Source organism: Anarrhichthys ocellatus, unplaced genomic scaffold, assembly GCF_004355925.1.
Source record: "Anarrhichthys ocellatus isolate YVR2014 unplaced genomic scaffold, GSC_Weel_1.0 scaffold71, whole genome shotgun sequence".
Taxonomy (NCBI): Eukaryota; Metazoa; Chordata; class Actinopteri; order Perciformes; family Anarhichadidae; genus Anarrhichthys; species Anarrhichthys ocellatus.
In genome coordinates, this window is record NW_022280101.1 from 1,044,032 (window position 1) to 1,063,395 (window position 19,364).

The following is a 19,364-nucleotide window of genomic DNA, read 5'->3' on the forward strand; positions in this document are numbered from 1 at the left end:
TACTGTCCAGAAAGCCATCCAAAGACCGTTACTGGTAGTAAACAAATGTTTATTTGTCATATAGCACAATAGAGTATAAATAAGAACATTGTATAGCAACAGAAACTTTACAAGAGGGAAATAATGTGACAGCTTCTTTTCATAAAATAACCGATAACTGCACCTCAAATGCAATAGATGTCCAATAAATACATATATGTCTTATTTTAGCCCATTATCTACAAAATAAAAAGGTGTGTGCTGATGAAATGAAAATGTAAATTTGACCTGGAAGGCAAGTGAAGGAGACAGGTAATATAATAACGTGCAAACCACTTGTTTGAAGTCATAAATGACCAATCCAAAAAACAAAAACAACGTCCACAACAGATCTCTGAACCTCCAGGCTCATTTACACATTTATTGACGAGCCGACTGATTGAAGCCTCTTGCAAATTACATTTACTTGCAGCAGACTATGTTATATGTACTGTATCAAAGAGCTGGATAGGTGAAAGCAACAGTTTTGAGGCTTTCACTAAGTGCTACAAAACATTCAAGGACTTCACTCTGTCTGAGCCGACTGCCTGGTGGAGGATGGGAGGGAAAGATTAAAAAAAGTTACGGGCGAAAGGAAGAGGGCCGACAGTGCCGAGCGCCAGCTGCAAAGCAGAGGGGAGGGGTTAGTAACCGTAGCCCTGGTGGTATCCGTCCTGATAACCGTGCTGGTGGTAGCCATATCCACCGTACTCGTCCTCGGGGCAGCGCATACCCAGTGACTGCTGGATGGCCATCTCCTGCCTGCGTAGCTGCATAGAGTCTATAAGGTCATAGATGATGGCCATGGACCACATGGGTGAAGGGTACCAGGACTTCACGTTGCCGTCCTTCCCCACCAGCAGCATGGAGAAGTATTCTGCGCTGATCTGGAAGTAGTTCCTTATGTCCTTCACCAGGTTGGCTGACAGCCCTTCGCGCTCCACAGTAGCACTCCCTGGATGGAGCAGAGATGCAGCTTAGGAAAGATGTATTTAACACAGATATCTTACTTTTTTGAGAGAGGAGACAGTGCAGCCATGTTTTTCCTTTGCAGACATTTTCTGCATCTCCAATTTGCTGAACTCAAATGTCAAACAAATCAAAGGCAGCAGCTCTAGCTTTGCATAAGCTTGACTCGCATTTCTTTTTTCCCAGTAAAGTTTGTTTGTTCAAGAGATTTGTTCTCTTGAGCAACAAATACCAGGTTATATGAAATGAAAGACATAATTCCTGTTTTGATTCCGAGTCTCCTGCTACAGCAGGAACACACATGGATACATGGATATGCTGCTGTGAGGTCGTATGGAGAGTGTTTTTGTAAACAACAATCTTTGAGGTTCCTCTGGGGACATGGTGAAATAATTAAGTGGACTTTTGAACTTAGTCTCTTAACCATTTTGTGGTGTTACTGATGAGAAGTGGGATACTGAAACACTGGCCTGTGCTTGTGGATTTGTGGATTGACAGGGATTCTGGAACAGACTGTATATAAGAAGTGAACAAAGTCACCCTGACGTCACCCGTTGGTTTGTGGACGGCTGTTCTGAAGCCCGGAGTTCGGCATTTTAGTCGTCGTCGTCTTGTTTTTTTGTAACCACAAGTGACACGAGAGGGTGGAGCTAAGTACAACCGAACACTGAATAAGACATTTTTAGGTGACCGAAAAACATTACAAGTAACTTTCACAAACTGAAAACACACTATGACAGGGTACGCAACCTGTGAACAACAGCGTAGCCACGCCCTCAAGCATTCCCTGCTTCCTCGTCTGTTTGACTCTAAATGGACGATAATTTACTACATGAACATCATGCTGTATTGAAGAAGACTTGAAACTAGAGATTGAGACCATAAACTCATGTTTACAATGTTTACTGAGCTAATAAATCAAGAGAGAAGTAGTTATTTTCTCATAGACTTCTATACAACCAGAGGAGTCGCCCCCTGATGGACACTAGAGAGAATGCAGCTTCAAGGCTCTTCAGCATCGGCTTCACTTTTCAGACCTGATGTTGCTGCATTGATTCTGGTTTTGCATTTTAGTTTATATGAGAAAGCGCTTACCGTTGATAGGATAGAGTTCCAAGACTCCGCCCATTTCCAACAGCTCCGTGCCGGTCAACTTCAGAACGGCGATGTGCCTCAGACCTGTGTGAGGCAACGACAACCACATTGACAACACACATCAGAGAGAAGCAAATATGTTACTGTGACAGTTAGAGTTTAAACAGGAACATTCTGCCTGTAATATGCTGACCAACTGTTTTGTATCCACCGGTCATCCTGCTTACACAAGCTGATTTTACTGTGGTTGCCCCTTACTGAAACCATTCTAAGCATTGGGTTGTAGGTAAAGGGAGGAGAACGTGGTGGTCCAGAAAGTCCTGCCAAAATGCTGTTTCCTCTGAAGCGAGAAAGCCTACTTTAAACACAGGAGAACACAGGCTTTACTTGAGTGAGAGCCAAGTGCTGAATACCAGGATCAAACCTCTCAGGCCTGCAGCCCAGTCAGCAGGACAGGCCTTTGTGTGGGCCAGCGAGGGAGGGAACAGCCCTGGGTGCCAACCCAGCCAAGAGCAACACACGATGGGAAAAAAGTCCTCACAAACCCCGGGTCTGCTGATAAGCAAGACAAGCTCCACCTGATTCACTCATATGGAAAAACAGTGTGCAGACATACTGACGTCACAAATGGGTACCGCTTTTTATTGCGGTACATTTTATGAGAGACTTACTGTAAAATGTGGGCCAGCAAGTGCCAAACCATGGTAACGCTGTTCGTTTTGCTCAGAGGCCATCTTTACCATAATAACACTACTTTAGGAGCGGCTGGCGGTACCATGGTTTTACACTCTGCGGCTCACGTTTCGGAGAACTACGGGGGGGCTTCTGGTAACTTAAAAAAAAAAGAGTTCTTAGTTTCAGGTGATTTGAAAACATAGTTATGAATATTATATTCCATTTCTGCTAATAATTCCCCCGAAATGTTACACACTCCCTCTTAAAAATCTAGTTAAACTGCGGTTATATCTTCCTGAACTGTCGTCACAAGTATCGAATGGCAGATAGTGCATAAGTCAAAGGCATAAATGTGGCAAATAAATCTATGTTCCTGACTTGAGCATTATGAGAAAGTGCTTGGGAAAGAAGTGAGAGCCAGGGAGAAGTTGTCAGAAACCTTGAATCCCTATAAACAAGACGGGAGCATGAGGTTCAAGCAGGGGAGAAACTCCAGATGACAGCATTTATTTGGTTTTATTGAGAAGTGGAGTTCACTGTGGCCCATTTCAAGTTTACATTAATCTTACATAAATCTGTCAGACATGTCAGGCTGTTGAGATTTGCAAAGTTTAGACAAATGTCTCTTTTTGAAATATACAGTAGTAACATTAAAGTCACTGTGGAAAAGTTGACCAACTGGCAAAGCTGAAAAGGCCATCGTCAGGGAAGGAAAAGAGCTGGTTAGCGCCCAAACAGAACAGAACAGCCCTTTGCCAGGTCTGTCATCTGGCGTCCTGTCTGTGCACACACACACACACACACACACACACACACACACACACAGGTGCTCATGATATCTGCAGGCTTGCAGTAAACAGAAACATCCCATGTAATCAACTTCTTCATGAGTGGTCCCACTAATACTTTGGCAGGCAGTGACGGGACACACGCCTGGTTAAAGGTCAGGTGAAAGTGTTTTGAATTAACGCAGAGATGATTCAATCTATGATCACATCATTAAAGATTTGACATTTTCTTTCCAGGTAGGCAGTTAAGCTTTCTTTTATTTGTTTTGCTTCTGGCGGCAGCAACAGGAAATAGATTGGAGCACAGAAAAGAGTAGTCAGTATGAGCGGAGCTACTCTTGCTGAGCACACACAGAAAGGACAGAAAACAACTCCAAAGGAGAAAGTCCTCACAGCAGTGGCCGCACAGAATGAATGTGAACTCTAACGGCATAAAATGGCACCACAATGTCACAATAAGAGTGAAACAGACACCACTTTAAAGTAGCTTTAAAGGATGAGTTTGTTTAAATTACACCAAAATAAACCTTTAAGCTCTCGGAGTATTTAGCCATCGTTTAAAATACGTGTATTTCCAGCCCTTTAAAGTCCCTTTCCAGACCTCAGGAAAGTGAGTTAATTGACCAGTCACAGTTAGTTTTGGAGTGAAGTGACAGGTTGATTTCGGGTGACTCACCAAGGTTGCAGGCCTGGCTGGTCAGGGCGTAGAGCTGCTGCTGATAGGCCCACTCCTCGTCGTTGGGGGCGGAGATGATGAACAGCCGACGTCTCCAACGGAACCTGCAATCACAGAAAGTTTCCGCCTGGATTTAAGTGGCACGTTGGTGCGCGGCAGTGAAAGCTCTGTGCAAATGCAAGGGGTTTGTGCTCGCACACACCAACGTGTCGCCGTACTATTCCTGCCAGAGAGTGACAACCCCTGAATTATGGTAAAAAAAAAACTGCCAGATCTCAGCACTGTGATGCTGAAGCTGAAATTCAGGTCTCCATGGAAACAAAAAGACAGCCTGTCTGCTTTAGGAAAACATGTGACTGCAATGATTCAGCCTTGAGGTACTTTTAACATCAGTGGAACGCACACACAAACCGGCTGCCGCAATCCGCCAAATGCTGCTTATAAACGCTATAAATTGTGGTCGAGCTGATTATTGAGCAAAACAACAGCTGTTGGATGGAAGCGGAAACACCCAATAATTCTGATGACCAACTCTTCAGCAACACACTTAAACTAAGACAATATCTACGATTTCAATGAAGAGATATTTATTTACAGTATGGCCTCTCAGGTGGTTGGTAGTTGTTTTTATGCATTTGAAAATAAATGCTATTTGGCCATACTTTTGTATACTTAAGGGGCTTTTTCCCTAAGATTTGGGCAAGTAGCAATTAAGTGAAAACTTAGGGCTACATCAATGATATTTTAGACAATGGTATGCTTCAAACTTTGTGGCAACAGCTTAATGAAGCTCAATGAAGCTTAAAGACATGGTTAATTGGGTGTAATGCTTGGGTGTCCATATATCTTTGGCCATGTTGTGTATTTAAAACCTTTAGAAAACAACTTTACCTGGAGAGGAAGTTCTCCAACGATCTGGGTTTGTCCTCTTTCTTGCAGACAACGCCGTCTCTCTTCTGCTGCTCCATCTCTCGGATGCGGGAGGAGAAGGTGTCGACGTAGTTCAGTACGGCCTTCATGGCGATGGGAACCTCGTAGGATTGCTGACAAAAGAACATTGACAAGAACCAGTTATACTTGGTTCCAAAATGTGGTGAAACCACAGGATAAATAAGTCGATATGCAAAAGACACAAAGCATATGAAAACAATGGTTAAACTGTTTTACAATGAAGTGATGAAGTGAAGTTTTGGAACATGTTTGTAGATGTGGTGCGGTCTCGTCGACATCACAAACATTCTTCAGAACAACTTCTGGGAAGCGGCACAAGGCGAAAACATAACACAGCCTCCCATTTCATTTATGAAATGCTAAACAACGTCAGCGTGAATATTTAACACAGCCGCATGCACACTCTCACACCTTCCTCGGGATATGCTGAATCTTCTGCACGGCTCCTTCTAACTTTTTCACACCTTTCTCCTATCGCTCTCTCTGCCACTTTCTGTCTCACACCAACACCCACATCCTTGCACACTCACAGACTTCCCTGTCTCTGTCAGCAGAGAGGTGAACACTGGCCCCTTTGACGAACCTGTCCAAATACAGCCCGGGAAATGTACCCTGGCAAGCACACACACACAGGTGTGGGGCAAATGTCATGTTGTGTGAATTAAAACAGTGTTTTAGTGAAGGCAGCACGTTGGCAGTACGAGGACGGGTCCAACCATCTTCAAAGGGAAAAAGAGAGGATGAAAGTGTTGGACAGAAGGGTGGTGAACCTGTAAACAGAGAGTGGAGACCGACAGCTGTGCCACAACTAGTAAGAAAGTACTCTAACTTTAGAGGGAATGTTTAGATTTTTTAAAATATCATGCTTCCCAATCTGTCCCCATTCAAGGTACGGATACCTCAAAGGATGTGGCTCTTGAAGGTCCCGCAGAGGAAATGAAGGCTGTGGGGGCATACACCAGTTGTGTCGAGGAGCCTTTGAAATCGGACAAACCTCCACATGTTCTGCCTAGGACTTTAGAGGATCCAGCCTCTTAAACTGTGATACATGAGTACAGAGCGAGTTCTTACCTTGACTCTCATGTCGGCATCGGTGAGGACCATGTAGAAGTCGTCATGGGTCATGCCAAACTCTTTCCTCAGCTCTGTGATCAGATCCTGGTTCACCAAGTCCTCCTGACGAAGACCCTTCATAGGCTTGTCATGTTCTGGAGAAAAAAAAAGGGACAGCAGTGGAGACGGTGAGACAGCTTATGTTTGTTGATTCACACTATTGTATGTGAAGGTCCACAGCGATACAATACATACAACATACAACATACAATCACGACGGTGATGTTTTCAACCCTGTGAGTTGTGAGCTGCCAGGTGTTTCTAATTCTGTCTGTGGACAAATTTTGTCATCAAAAATGCATAACTTACAGGTATGTAGTAAAGTTTGAAAATAGGTGTAGTCTGAGCAAGGGGGTAGGGGGTAGGAAATGGGGAAGGGGCCATTGCCCCCCTAAATTTACGCCCCAGGTCCAATTTTGCTTTGTGAATCGTGTGAGCTCAATCCAAAATGGTCTCTAGTTTTAAATGTTTCTTGTGGAGAAGAGACTTGTGCTCTGCAGCATACTCACTAAAACCTAAACAAGAATATATAAGATGTATAAACGTCTGACGTTTTGTCACATCTGATGAATAGAATCTCTTACACAACTGTAATAAAGTCACATAACTGTTGGACTTCTTACTGGAAAATGAAGTATAATTGTGATGATACGTTTTCCCAGTAAATAAAGCATAACATAACACAAACACAATGTGAGTGTGCAGCGTCTGAGACATTAGGAGTACAATGTATTTTCCATTGCTGAACTCAAAACAAGTTTCCTTTGAACAATGAATCAAGGACAAGAGCAGCTGTTATTTCCTGAGATCTGGCGTAGTCGGACGCCTAAGAAATCTACTGTAGCTGGCATTTGTACAGACCAAAGCAAAAGCCTTTAAGCACCGCTCCCTCCATGCACATGTGCAGAACACACAGAGACCACAGAATGGTGTTTTTTGGTGGTTGGTTCACCCACTCTGTGCCATACAACGTGTATGAGCAATCCCCAGACACAGACTGTACACACAGAGAAACACACAACAAACTAACTCACATCACACGCTGTCGACCAACCAACCAACTTAAAACTCAAACCCTATGAGATCACCTCAAACTAAGGGAGGGGCAACACTGAAATAGCCACTTGTTTGTATACAGCACATCCTCACACACACACACTGACCCTCTGGCAGGTATGTACGTGGAACAAAAGTGTAACTGAGTCCTACCATGGGGTGGGGGCGGGTGACGTCACAGCGGCACTTTTTCCAGCATTCCATCTGGGTAAAATCTCGTTGTCATGCGGAGTGACAGACTCATAAAGTTTTACAAAGTGGGTCCTGAGGTTAACACGCACAAACCTCAAAGTTTGAGACGTGCTCTAAAATGAGCTGCGGCGCAGAGACGACACAGCGCATTACATAGAAACAGCTGGGGTTTTGTTGTTTTGTGTCTGTGAGCTGTTTAATAGAAGGGAGGTTTACAAAAAGCTGTCATAAGTACAATAGATGAGTGTGCGTGTTGGTATGATGTCATCTCAAGTCATACAGGAACGACCCACACACTCCTGTCTCATCACTAAAAGTACAATGAAAGTATGACATTAATATAAAAGTACTGTTACCACTGGATGACATGCACAGAGAGCACAGAGGTTAAGATCATAGGACTCAGAAGACAGCTCTGTCTATTATCAGAGAAGTACACAATACTGTGTCTCCGGCAGAGTCGGTGGACAGCACAGTCTGAATGTTGCACTTGGAGCAGAGATCGTGTGAGGTCGGTAAAACGAGGACAGGACAGCAGATGTGGCCTCTCCTGGCCTCCCTCTTAGTATCGGGAACATTCACACAATAACAGGATGGCAGAATACCTGTTCTGTTTATATTTGTATTTCTTTTTACTTCCCGTGCCCTGTTGACAGAAGCGAAACTGTGTGCTGATGATTCTTACCCAGCTGGTAGTGGTCAATTTTCATGGTGGAGTTGGTCAGGGAGCCAAAGATGGTGATGATGGAGACTTTCCTGATGGCCATTTCACACACGGACTCCAGGTACTCGTCCCGCTGCTGAACGTACATAGTGTTCTCCTCACCGGGGGACGTAATCAGCTGGAGGAAGGGAAAGAAGGTTATAGTGTCATGTATATGCAATGAAGAAAAAAAAAACGCACCCACGCACGCACGCACGCACACAGTGTGCTGAAGAGGCGATGTTTACATTGACCTGCGGGCGGAGGATAGGGCATATTTTCCCAGCCTGCCTGCAGCACTGCTGTGATAAGAATCTATACTGGCTGCAAAACAGAGTCACAGTCTGTTAGCACACAGCTGCGCAGCCGGTCAGATTGCTGCTGCACATACTTTATGTCTGTTCATATTACAAACCACTTCAGTGTGATTGTAAAGCAGTGACATTATAGCGGATAAAAAGGAGGAAACGAGTGAATGGTTTGCAGCCCCAAAGCACAGAGGTGTTTACCGATTTGTTGACTGGTAGAAAATAATGAATCAACAAGTGATGACTAATCCAGATGTTTGGCTTTCTAAGCATTCTTCGTTTTTTGGAAGTTGGAGTTGCAAAATACTGTAGATCTCCTCCTCCCTCTCTGCACCTCATTTGGGCTAAAAACTAGTCCACAGTGGAAGGAAAGACAAAGTTTTGTCAAGAATTTCTGATTGTGACGTTCAAATGGTTTCACCAGATATTTCTGTTGGATTGCTGCTTTAAGTAGCTGTCTGGCTTACTGTGTCTTATTGTGATTTGGGTGTACTCAAACGAGAATCATTTCTACTACTGATGTAGAGAACTCAATGTACTGGGAGTTGGTTGACCAGTGCAGTTTAACAATGGTGATGCATCTGTGTGCTAATATTATGAAAGGAGATATGCCAGATGAGAGAGGTAGTGAGCCTTTCATGAACTGTGAGTTATGTCTTGCTCTCACCAGCAGCCGCCTCCTGTTTTCAAAGTAGTCTAGGAAGGAGGCCAGAGATCCCTTTGGAGGGGGCGTTGGCTTCTTAGTGGGCTTGGGGTAGTCCTCTTCCTCTGGGTACTTAGACGGCTTCTTTCCATTTTTCTTGCCTCCGACCTTCCCCTCCTTCCCTGCCTTTCCTCCTCTCCTCTCTGCTTTCTTGGCAGCCTTGTTGTTCTTTTTCTTCTTCTTGTCGTGCTTCTCGTGCTTGCCCTTGACCTTCTTGGTGGGACTGATGTCGGTGAAGGTTTCTGTCTCCTCCGGATCACTGACGGTTGGCTTGCCCGCTTCATACTTGTCCTCGTACTCATTCGTCAACACCTGCACGGATACATATATGTTGTTAATTGAGTAATAACAGTTATTGTCCACTTTCTTTGTTGAATAATAAATAATAATTGATTAATTATTGATTTGGCCTATATCCAGTTCACAAGAATGTTTCAAGACCCAGTGTCTCATGCATGTCTGATACAATCTTTCACTGATTTACACAGTTATCTATATATCAAAGCTGAAAATATGAAGAAAAGTCGGCTTAAAACCCCCCCAAAGTGACATTTTAGTAGAGTTTTAAAAGGATTCAACATGATGACCATTGTGCCTATTTTAGCTCACCTTTCTAATCACACACATCCCCAAAGCTATTCTTCAGTAGTGGTGTTTTCCACAAGTTTAGTAGGCCTAAATGATGTACCGGATGAACCCCACACACTTTTACCTCACCTTCTCTCCCCCGTTCTTCCTCTTGGTGGGTTTGATCTTGGAGGGTTTATGCGTGGCAGGTACCAGCTTGCGGCTGTCTGGATCTCTGTTGTCCTTGTCAGTGCGGTTCTCTCCCGCCGGGGTGGTTTTAGCCGGGTACCTCTCCCTCTCTCTGCGGTTGTCGTAGTGAGGATCAGCAGTTGTTCTGGGGGCTGGGAACCACAGGGCTGTGGTTTGGGCTCTGGTGGGTCTCTGGGTGGTGGTGGGTCTTTTTGTGGTGGTTCTTCTGGTAGTGGTAGTGGTTGGTTTGGTGGTTGTTGTTGTTGCTTTGGTTGTGGTAGTAGTAGTGGGCCGGGTCGTAGTTGTGGTGGTGGTGGTAGTCGTGGTTGGCGGTGTAGTTGTAGTTGTTGTGGTGGTGGCAGCTGTGGTTGTTGTTGTGGGCTTTCTTGGGATCTTCTTCCCTGGTTTTCTTTCTACTGGTGCCTCTATGGGTCCACACACAGAAAGGAAGACAATAGATAGAAAGGTTATTCTGTTGTTTTCCTATTTTGTGAGCAAGCACCTTGAGAAAGTAGATTCAACACACTTTCATTTGTTCAATCAACTCAAATTGCATTCTAGTGTGAATATTTCCAATCACTGACTGAAGTGATTTAAATACTCAAGTATAGCCAGATGACATGCTTAATCAGTGTGGACTTAAGACCCAGTTTGTAGGATTTGGCGGCATATATAGTGGTAAGGTTGCACCCACATTCCACAAAAAAAGATTTTCTCACTTCTCCTCTAGTAATATCTATTAATGCAGCTATAGCGTATTTTGAGATTGCGCAAACACTTTGAACAGCAACCTTTCTTTCCAGCAGCGACGTCCCCCTAACTCTGGTCAGTCTACAAAACACACTGTCATAGTTTTCGTGGAAACAGTTTTCTTCTGATGAAATAGATGGAGAACAGTTGCTCTGTGGATTATGCTGAGTGTTAAGGAAACACTGGAAACATACGTCAGATTTTATAAATGTGCTTTGTCTTTGTAGGCTGAAGTCTCAGATATATTCTCAAAATTTGGTATGAAACCAAAATCTGCTAGGACAGATACCACGAGAGAGAAAATTATACATATATATATATATATATTTGTCATTTGTGTGAACTGACCCTTTAAGTAGATTGTAATTAATGATGACAAAAACAACTGTGACTCAAATCAAACTCAACCCCCTCTCACCTGTGAGTGTGCCCTCTTCCACTTGGCCCTCCACACCTGCTGCTTTACACTTCTGGACGAAGCCCTTCTGTCTGAGCTTCTCCAGCTTCCTCATGGGCGACTGGTCGATCACCTCGTACATGGCCTCCAGCCTCACAGGGTACGGGTACCTCTCCTGCACCTGCAGGGTCTTCTTCAGCAGCACCATCCCAAACTTACCTGCAGGGCAACACAGCACTCATCAGATTTGGATACAAACAGTTTCAGCTATTCTGTCAGGAGCAGAGTGTGAGGTGTGTGCTGCTCCATGTAAGCTCAGCTTGGTCGGTTCATGGCTGTAGAGCAAGTTGCTTTGAAGAAAGAGAAATTACAACAAATATTAACAGTCACAGTGCCATCACCTCCTTCGGGACCTGCACCCATCCCTTACCTTTCTCCAATTTGAGGAAGCTCATGAGTCTGGGGATGAGAGCTGTGTCCAGCGGCTCCTCCATCACCTTCCCCTCCGTGGTGATCCTCCTCACCTTGCCACCCTTCTCTCCCTCCTGATGGAACATGACAACCTGGTGGACATGCCGTTCAGCGAGCTCGCAGTACACATCTGATTTCAGGAGAGACATCATCATCCGGTAGTAGCCGTCTGAATCATGCGGCGCCGAGATCACCAGGACGCGGTTCTTCCCTGCGAAGCTGGCCAGCAGGTTTGGTGACCCGGCGCTGTTGGGCATCCGGGTGACCCTGGCTCTCGCTCCTGTGGTGCTCACATCTTGTAGCATGTTCGGCTGGCGGGTCAAGCCGATCTGTCCGGCCACCCCTCTCCTTGGCCCAAAACCCTGACCTCCTGCTCTCTTGCCCTGCACGGACCCTGTCCTGGTGAAAACTGGAACACCCTCGTCCGCCTGCACATCTTCCTCCTTCCTGGAAGCGTGCACGGAGATTGCAGAACCGAACCCGGGGCGTCTACGTCCGACGAGGCGCTCCTTGTCCGTTGCGACCAGCTGGGCACGTCCCAGTCTGGAGCGTCTGTGTAATTGCACCCGCTTAAATTGAGTCTCTTTGTCGGCCTCACTTGTCCAAGTTAGCAGATAAATCAGAGCTAAAGTGAGAACGAAAGTCCCCCGCATTCTGGCGAGATGTCCCTCACTGAGGGGAAGATAAAGATCCAGTGGTGGAGCCGCGGTCCTGCTGGCGCGTATTTTAGTGCATTTGAGGTTCAATTAATTCCAGATGAAGACATACAGTGAGCAGTGATCGGCACATAACAGTCTGCCAGCGATGTGTTTCAGAGCATGTCTTCTGCTGAGGAAATCCACTTCACCGTCTGCTCGGTATGAGACAGAAAAGGCGAGTTAGAGGAGAGTTTGTAGCGCGTAAACAGTTATATCCAGAACTTCATCTCAGCAACACTTCCGTTTACAAGTATAATCCCAGGAGATCCGGAGTATAAAGCTCATCTGCTATACAAACATCCAAAAACGTTGTAATAATTCCTCAGCCCTCAGAGAAAATGAATGAAAGTCTTTCGGCGAAAAGTTTTGGGACCACGTCACATCTCCAAAAAATACACCCTAATAAGTTAATTTATCCAATTAATCCTCGGGCATTGTGTATGTCCAATAAACTGTGAGACGATCATCTGGGATCAGGAAGGAGGAACCACCGACAACATGCAAGAAATGCGCACACTGCGCTGAGTCTGCACAGGAAAATGCCTTTGTGCTCCCTCGCAGGTTCTCCTTGGCAAAACTGAGCGTTGGAGGCTTTCCCAGCAATGTTCAAACACAAACCCAGCCTCCGGACTCTTGGCGACGCAATGGCAGGACCTGCCCCGGGACTGTGGGTTGCCAGTTCAGTCTGCAACACCCATTTCATTAGAAATACAAAGTTTGTGTCCCTCGCGCTGACTGCGATGGTTTTAAGGTTTTCACAACATATAGGAAGCTGATTAGAGCACATTTAGAAATATATGAGAAAAGTTCAACATTTTGTTCCCCTGCTGGTCACACTACCTGGAAGTTAATCAGAATCAGAGTTAAGTTCCTTCTTTAAAGACATTAAATAAACACCCTTATATCTCCATGGATTTATTCCAAGTGCACTGTTTTTCCATCTTCTTTTTAATTTTGTGTGCAGAAATTGCAGAGACAAAGATGATTTAGAGGGAAATCCAGTGCTGCTGTATATTTAAACTTAGAGGCTGATCATCCATTTACTCTTTCTCTACTTATGGTGAGAGAAGGCACAAATGAATGTTGTTTTTACATGTTTAGAGCCAAAATAACATAATTGTAATGACTGGCTTTGCTCTTTTATGGTGTGTTTTTAGCCCAAATCAGACTCTCTTTTTCCTCTAAGAAAGTTCCCCATTTTGGCTTGTAATTAAGGCCTAAGTAAAGAAAAGTAAACCACTAGGTCTGAGCCACATCCACTCTCACTGCAAATACTAAACACTATATACGTACAGTCAATGATGTCTAACTGCTAGTTTGTAAAAAACTAAATATATTTTCCACCTATCTCTGCCTGAACAAAATATATAATGTAAAGCAATAACTACATGTATTTTGATAGCAGTTCCATCACTTATCTTCAATTTTCTCTCGGTGATACAAGTGACTTTTTTCAGTGGTGGAGATGCAACCCTGGTCTTGAAATAATGCTGAACAGGGAACCAGCTCCATTCACTTCTAGTCACACTGTCTCAACCTAAATACTTTACAATAAAAAAAAGACAACATAGTCTCTTTTGCCTCAAAACCTCCATCAGGAATAAGAGGATGTCAGGGGTTTATCCTCACCATCACATTTGGAATAATATTGATATATTAACATATCTCGAGGCTGGTGGGTTTCTTAGAAAACTCTGTTTGTATCAGAGTCACATGTGGGTTCTCCAGATGGTGAAACTATCATTGAATAGATATTTCTTGGTTGAAGAGTGCAGCGAAAGGGCCCGAAGCATCCTGTGTTCCTGCCGATGTCAGCAGATGATAACAGCTGCAGGACAGAGAGTAATTGCTCATGTGATTTTAACATTTGTTGGGTTAAAGTCAACACAAAGAGCTGAACTTGCCACGATGGACTTGGATATGTTCAGTCCGTCGCTCTATGTTACCTTAGCTGTCAGCTTTAAACAGAGCCCTGATTGCAACATGTGTCCAAAGTCAGCAGAGGTCCCTACGATTTACTCTGTAATTACATTCACTGTATGCAAAAATCACTGCAATCCTCTGGTCACTTCACTCTGAATGAGCCCGAGTGCAAATCATTCCCAGGACTGCCAGCTGAAACATGCATTTCACTGCCATCCGGATGCTTCTTTATTACAGACCTGTTGTTACTTTCAAACAAACCAGTAAAGTCATATAAGCAGCGGTCCACATTTATATGCAAGTACACATACGTCACGCATGAGGGAAGCAGATGCTTTAACCAACGTTGATGTACTTTAAGATGTACTTAAAACACATGCTGCATGTGGCGTTCACATGTGCGACTGGCACTGACCCAATGACCTTCACATCCAGCAAACAGCAGATGTAATATATGATAAAGTGTTATTATTATATTCGTTTTCTGAAGTTTACAACGTGATTTCTGCTCCTCAGCAGGTCACAGGGCATGATAGTTGTGTGGCAAAGTCAGATCTGTGTCTCTATAGTAGCCTTCTTTTTTCTGTTACAGAAACATGTATGGATTATTTTAATCTTAAACTATATTTGGTGGACACTATTTTGTCCCACAAAGCACAAAATAGCAGAGCTACTTGCAGCTGGAAAAAATTAAATGAAGCTGCACATAGTGGAGAGAAAACTCCAGGGAGATTTTGGAAAACAAACAACAAAGTACAAACTCTTTGGGGAAACAGTGTGTTGTCTGGTTGTCAAGTTTAACTTAAAACTGCAGTTTGGTTGATGTCCATCAGCACATGTTTGCTATATTCAAAAGCAGTATGCTGAAAATGTGCACATGCCACAGTACATTCTGGATGGTATTGTATATATGGAACTGGGCACAGCTCATGGCTGAGTCTTTAGGGCGAACATCAGGAAATGTTGTTGTAGAAAGAATATTTTGTCTTTCCTGCACCACCCTTTTTCTGTTAAAATCAATTCACAAAGTCTGACATCCCACACGACTCATCTGTGTCTCACATGTTCCTTTCAAAGGCTTTCCTGGTGAGTGTAATGTGTCCGAAACTTTACTGACATCTTGAGTTTTCTCAGAGATTTAAAGCTCAAAAGTTATGATTCTTATATGTCCCATAAAACAGTTAGTAGTGTGTGCATGAATGGCAGCCTGCTACGTATCTCATTTTTAGATCAGGTCAGGGTTAAGAGGATGTGGCCACACCTTGGTGTTTCATCCCTGTCCTGGCCCAAAATGTCTTTGTCATTAACTTGACACAGTTACAGACATGTAAAGGACATATGTTTCTGAGGTCTCACTTCAAGATGTTAACCATCACGTAGAAGAAAACCTGTTCATCAGCTTCATCACAGGTTTTTTTTGTGAAGTGTGGACATATCTTGTACGTCAACTCAGACCAAACTGGTGGAAATACGAGAAACAATGTCTCACTCATACCGCAGTGACATCCTGACCCAAATGAATTTGTGTTGATGCAGCACGTCCAGTCTGGGGCCGCATTCATAAACACGATGACTTTTGACCTAGCCCCTTGACCTCCTGTTTCATCAGCCCGCTGGCAGGTCAGTGAGAGGCGAACCTGTCACTTGTTACGCACATGCACCTTTACATGACACATGAGTGTGCACAAACCTGTCTACATTTTGAAAGGACATCCTGAGTGATGTGAAATGATGGATTGCAGCAGGGTGGGCTGGGCCTTTTGATAAACCATTAACCATGAAGACTTCAACCTCTCAAACCAAGACAGCGCAACAACAGGACAGTTGGGATACTCGGAATACTTTATTGACACAAGGGGCCTCATGCAGAAAGCGGAATATGAACAATTTCCTCATAATTTTGTTGATAACCACGATTTGTTCATACGTTGTTAGTACCATAGACTGTATTTAAAAGTGGACGTACACGCCACCCATCGATTTGTGGACTTCTGTTTGAAGCCTCGAGCCAGAAGTGAGAGGCTGGAGCTGGAGAGGAGCGAAGTCCGGCGTTACCAGCTAACGTCAGCACTCGTTGGCTTACTTGATCAGCAAGGTGCATCACGTAGTCCATGTGAATTGTGATATTAGCTGGGATGCTAAATTTGCAGATTGAAAAACAGGCCTTAAACTAAATGTGCCAATGCCTACAGGAAAAAATTAACAGCCAACTCCTATTGTCTGTTAGTGAAACCGAACGCTGAACAACACCGCGGCCATGCCCTCAATTATGCATATGTCTCAATATTATTTAACCAGGTGAGTTATATAAAAAAATGTCATGAATGGGGAAGTTTGAGGGACCAAATGTTTTTTTGTTTTATTTACCAGGCTGTAAACATGTTCATTTCTGTTGAAAAGTTAGCATTTAAGATGGGAGTCAATGGGGTCTGACTTACAGTACTTTTGGAGCCAGGAACTGCAGATTTCGGCGGTGGTATAATTTTTCTGCCCCGGAAAAAAATGTAAGAGAAAGTTGCTGCATCCGGCCCAATATTATTACTACATTAATAAGCAGACATAGAAGACAGAATAGGAAGAGCACATGACCAAAGCTGTGCAGACAAAAAAGATAAAAAGAAAATATTAAAATGCTGATTAAAGATATAGAAGAAGTGTCCTTTAATTGGTGTCAGCTGTATTCCTCACAAGGTCTCCCAACATGCTTCAGAAGCAGATTGACCATATCCGCCCACAAAGGTTTTAACTTAGAAGCACATGAAAGAGAGGACCAAAGGTTTTAAATAAAAGGGCAGAGTGTGCATGTGACTAAAATAACCTAATGATTCTCATATGTCATCATTTAGTGCTGCTCAGCAGGAATATAAAAACAGTTTGACAGAGCACCAATCAGACACTGATTTTAGAGTTGATTTAGAGCGAGATGAGTTTTCTTTTTAGCTCACATCCCTGATCTTTTGTCTCATGTTGTCACAATCTACCCTTTTTCTCACTCTCCCTCCATTGTTCTATTCAGGGTTGTGTGCTCTGTGTTAATGTGTACTACTCTTTTTTCCATGACTTCACATGTAAAAACACACAGAGCAGCTGTGAAAGTTATGTGAGAATGCATGCACGTGTATGCACTGTGTGTGTGTGTGTGTGTGTGTGTGTGTGTGTGTGTGTGTGTGCTTGTGTGGAGCTTAATCCCAACCACAAGTGTTACGCTGAGACCCAGAGACCCCATCCACTTTTGTAGTGCACACCTTGTGCAAACAGCACAAAATGAAAACCTGCTGGAAAGTATCGGACTGGTTTATTGTACTTCTTTGATATCACAACACTATATATTGTACAACAGGGAGAGAGGATGAGGCTGCAAGGGAGGAGACATAAGGTCTTAACAAGAGAAACAGCAAAGATCATATAGCAACAAAAATATTTCTGATTATATCTTCTGGATGTGTTCTTTTGGATAGAATTTTACTACAAATATTAGCAAAGTTTCTCTTTATATTTACTCTTTGAATTACTTAAGAAATTAGAAATGTGTATGATTGTGTGATGCAGAAGTCTGGAACCAGGCTAATGCTAATTTCTTATTTTGAGCATATATACTGCATGCTGATAATCTGTTTTGCACAATAACACAATAATAACTCTCGCATGAAACCTTCCTAAGCACTTAAAACTAAGACCTAAACCTTCACATTTCCACGTTCTGCCTCTCAGATTCTTTAAAAAAAGATGGGAAAAGAGGCCAAAATGGTCCTCTTTGGCCATCAGAGGACTTTTTAAGGATTCTAATGTACATGTATGAAATTGCGTGAGAGAAATTTCATTTATAATATTGGAAACTTGTTATTTTAACTTTATGAGCACATGAGAAAAACCTGTAATGGATACAGGATCTTCACCATTCTAAAAAGCCTTTACTTTGCACAACCCACCCATTGAGACATGTGAATAGATTCTTCAGTAAAGTTTGCTCAGCTAAGTAGCCTCTAAGTGTGTTAACCCACCGATGCCTATGGGTGCATATTAGGACGATTATGTTCATGTGTAAACCAGGCCTGGACCGATGACCTCCTTGCCTTGACTCGATTTCCCCGAGTGCTGCACCGTGAGGCTGAAGCCATTCATCATGTCAATAGGGAGCCTTTCATGGGGCTGAGACATCATAGAGGGTCCGTGGTGTAGAGGACAGGCTATGAGTCAATCCTCATGCGGCTGCCGAGGCTAAGGCTTCCCAGCTAATGACCCTAACATGTGGAGCTCTCAAATCCTACTTGCTCTATTTGCGCTGTGGAGCATGACAGATATATTGAAGAAATAACTTGTTTAAGGATGAACCTGAGGCTTGAAAGCCGGTGGGGGGGCGGATTTATCTGCATGGATGAGATGGTTATTGGCTGAAAATGATGTATCGCTCACACATGTAAGAATGTATTTTGGTGTGAACTGTTTCCTTATCTGAATCTAGGGTCTTAGCTTAAGAGGTGTTGTGTGTGTGGAACAGATTGTTAAACCCTCTGAGGCAAATTTGGGATTTTGGACTGTATAAATAAATTGGACTTGATTTGACGTGCTTTGACTTGACTGGACTTGACTTGATTTGATTTGATTTGAGATGAAAGCAAACACTTTAAATTCTGAAGCTTTCAGTAATGCCAGAGACTCGAAAAGAAGCACAGGAGGCCTTGAGCTAAGTGAAGCTCCGGGCTCAGCACAGCAGGGAGTGAAGAGTGCCGATGACAACGTCCCCACAAGGGGAAGTAGACTCCGAGCCCACAGGTGGAGTCGGGTTTAAAAAAAAAAGAAGCTATATGAGCAGAAGCAACAGCTGAAGTACAGCGTGACAATCAACATGCTGCGTTGCACATGTGTTGCAGTGAGAAGAGAATGTCATGTGAGTGTGGAGGCAGACTTGATTTAAAGTAGCATAAAATAACAATACTCAAGTAAAGTACAAGTACCTGAAATGTGTACATCGACAGTATGAAACCACCGCTTACTCTGATACTAAAACGGTCGTGTAGGTTTATAAATGATTACACTAAAAGCAGCATCAAATGCTGACAGGCAGTTTAAACGTTTGCCTCACAATCAATACCTGACAGCAGTGGGAACACTGACCAGAGTA

At 43.6% G+C, this 19,364-nt stretch overlaps 1 protein-coding gene across 1 annotated transcript; it reads right to left on the minus strand.

The window, feature by feature from the left end:
* Nucleotides 1–35: 35 nt before the first annotated feature.
* On the minus strand, nucleotides 36–12,908 carry ccdc80 (coiled-coil domain containing 80). The gene is made up of 10 exons (XM_031873401.1): nucleotides 11,581–12,908; nucleotides 11,172–11,369; nucleotides 9,965–10,428; nucleotides 9,212–9,559; nucleotides 8,219–8,375; nucleotides 6,244–6,380; nucleotides 5,113–5,264; nucleotides 4,222–4,325; nucleotides 2,083–2,166; nucleotides 36–973 (listed from the first exon to the last, which is right to left on the minus strand). Exons 1-10 carry the CDS (start codon nucleotides 12,272–12,274, stop codon nucleotides 663–665), a joined length of 2,649 nt encoding a protein of 882 aa, XP_031729261.1. The 5' UTR covers nucleotides 12,275–12,908; the 3' UTR covers nucleotides 36–662.
* Between the last annotated feature and the right edge of the window lie 6,456 nt (nucleotides 12,909–19,364).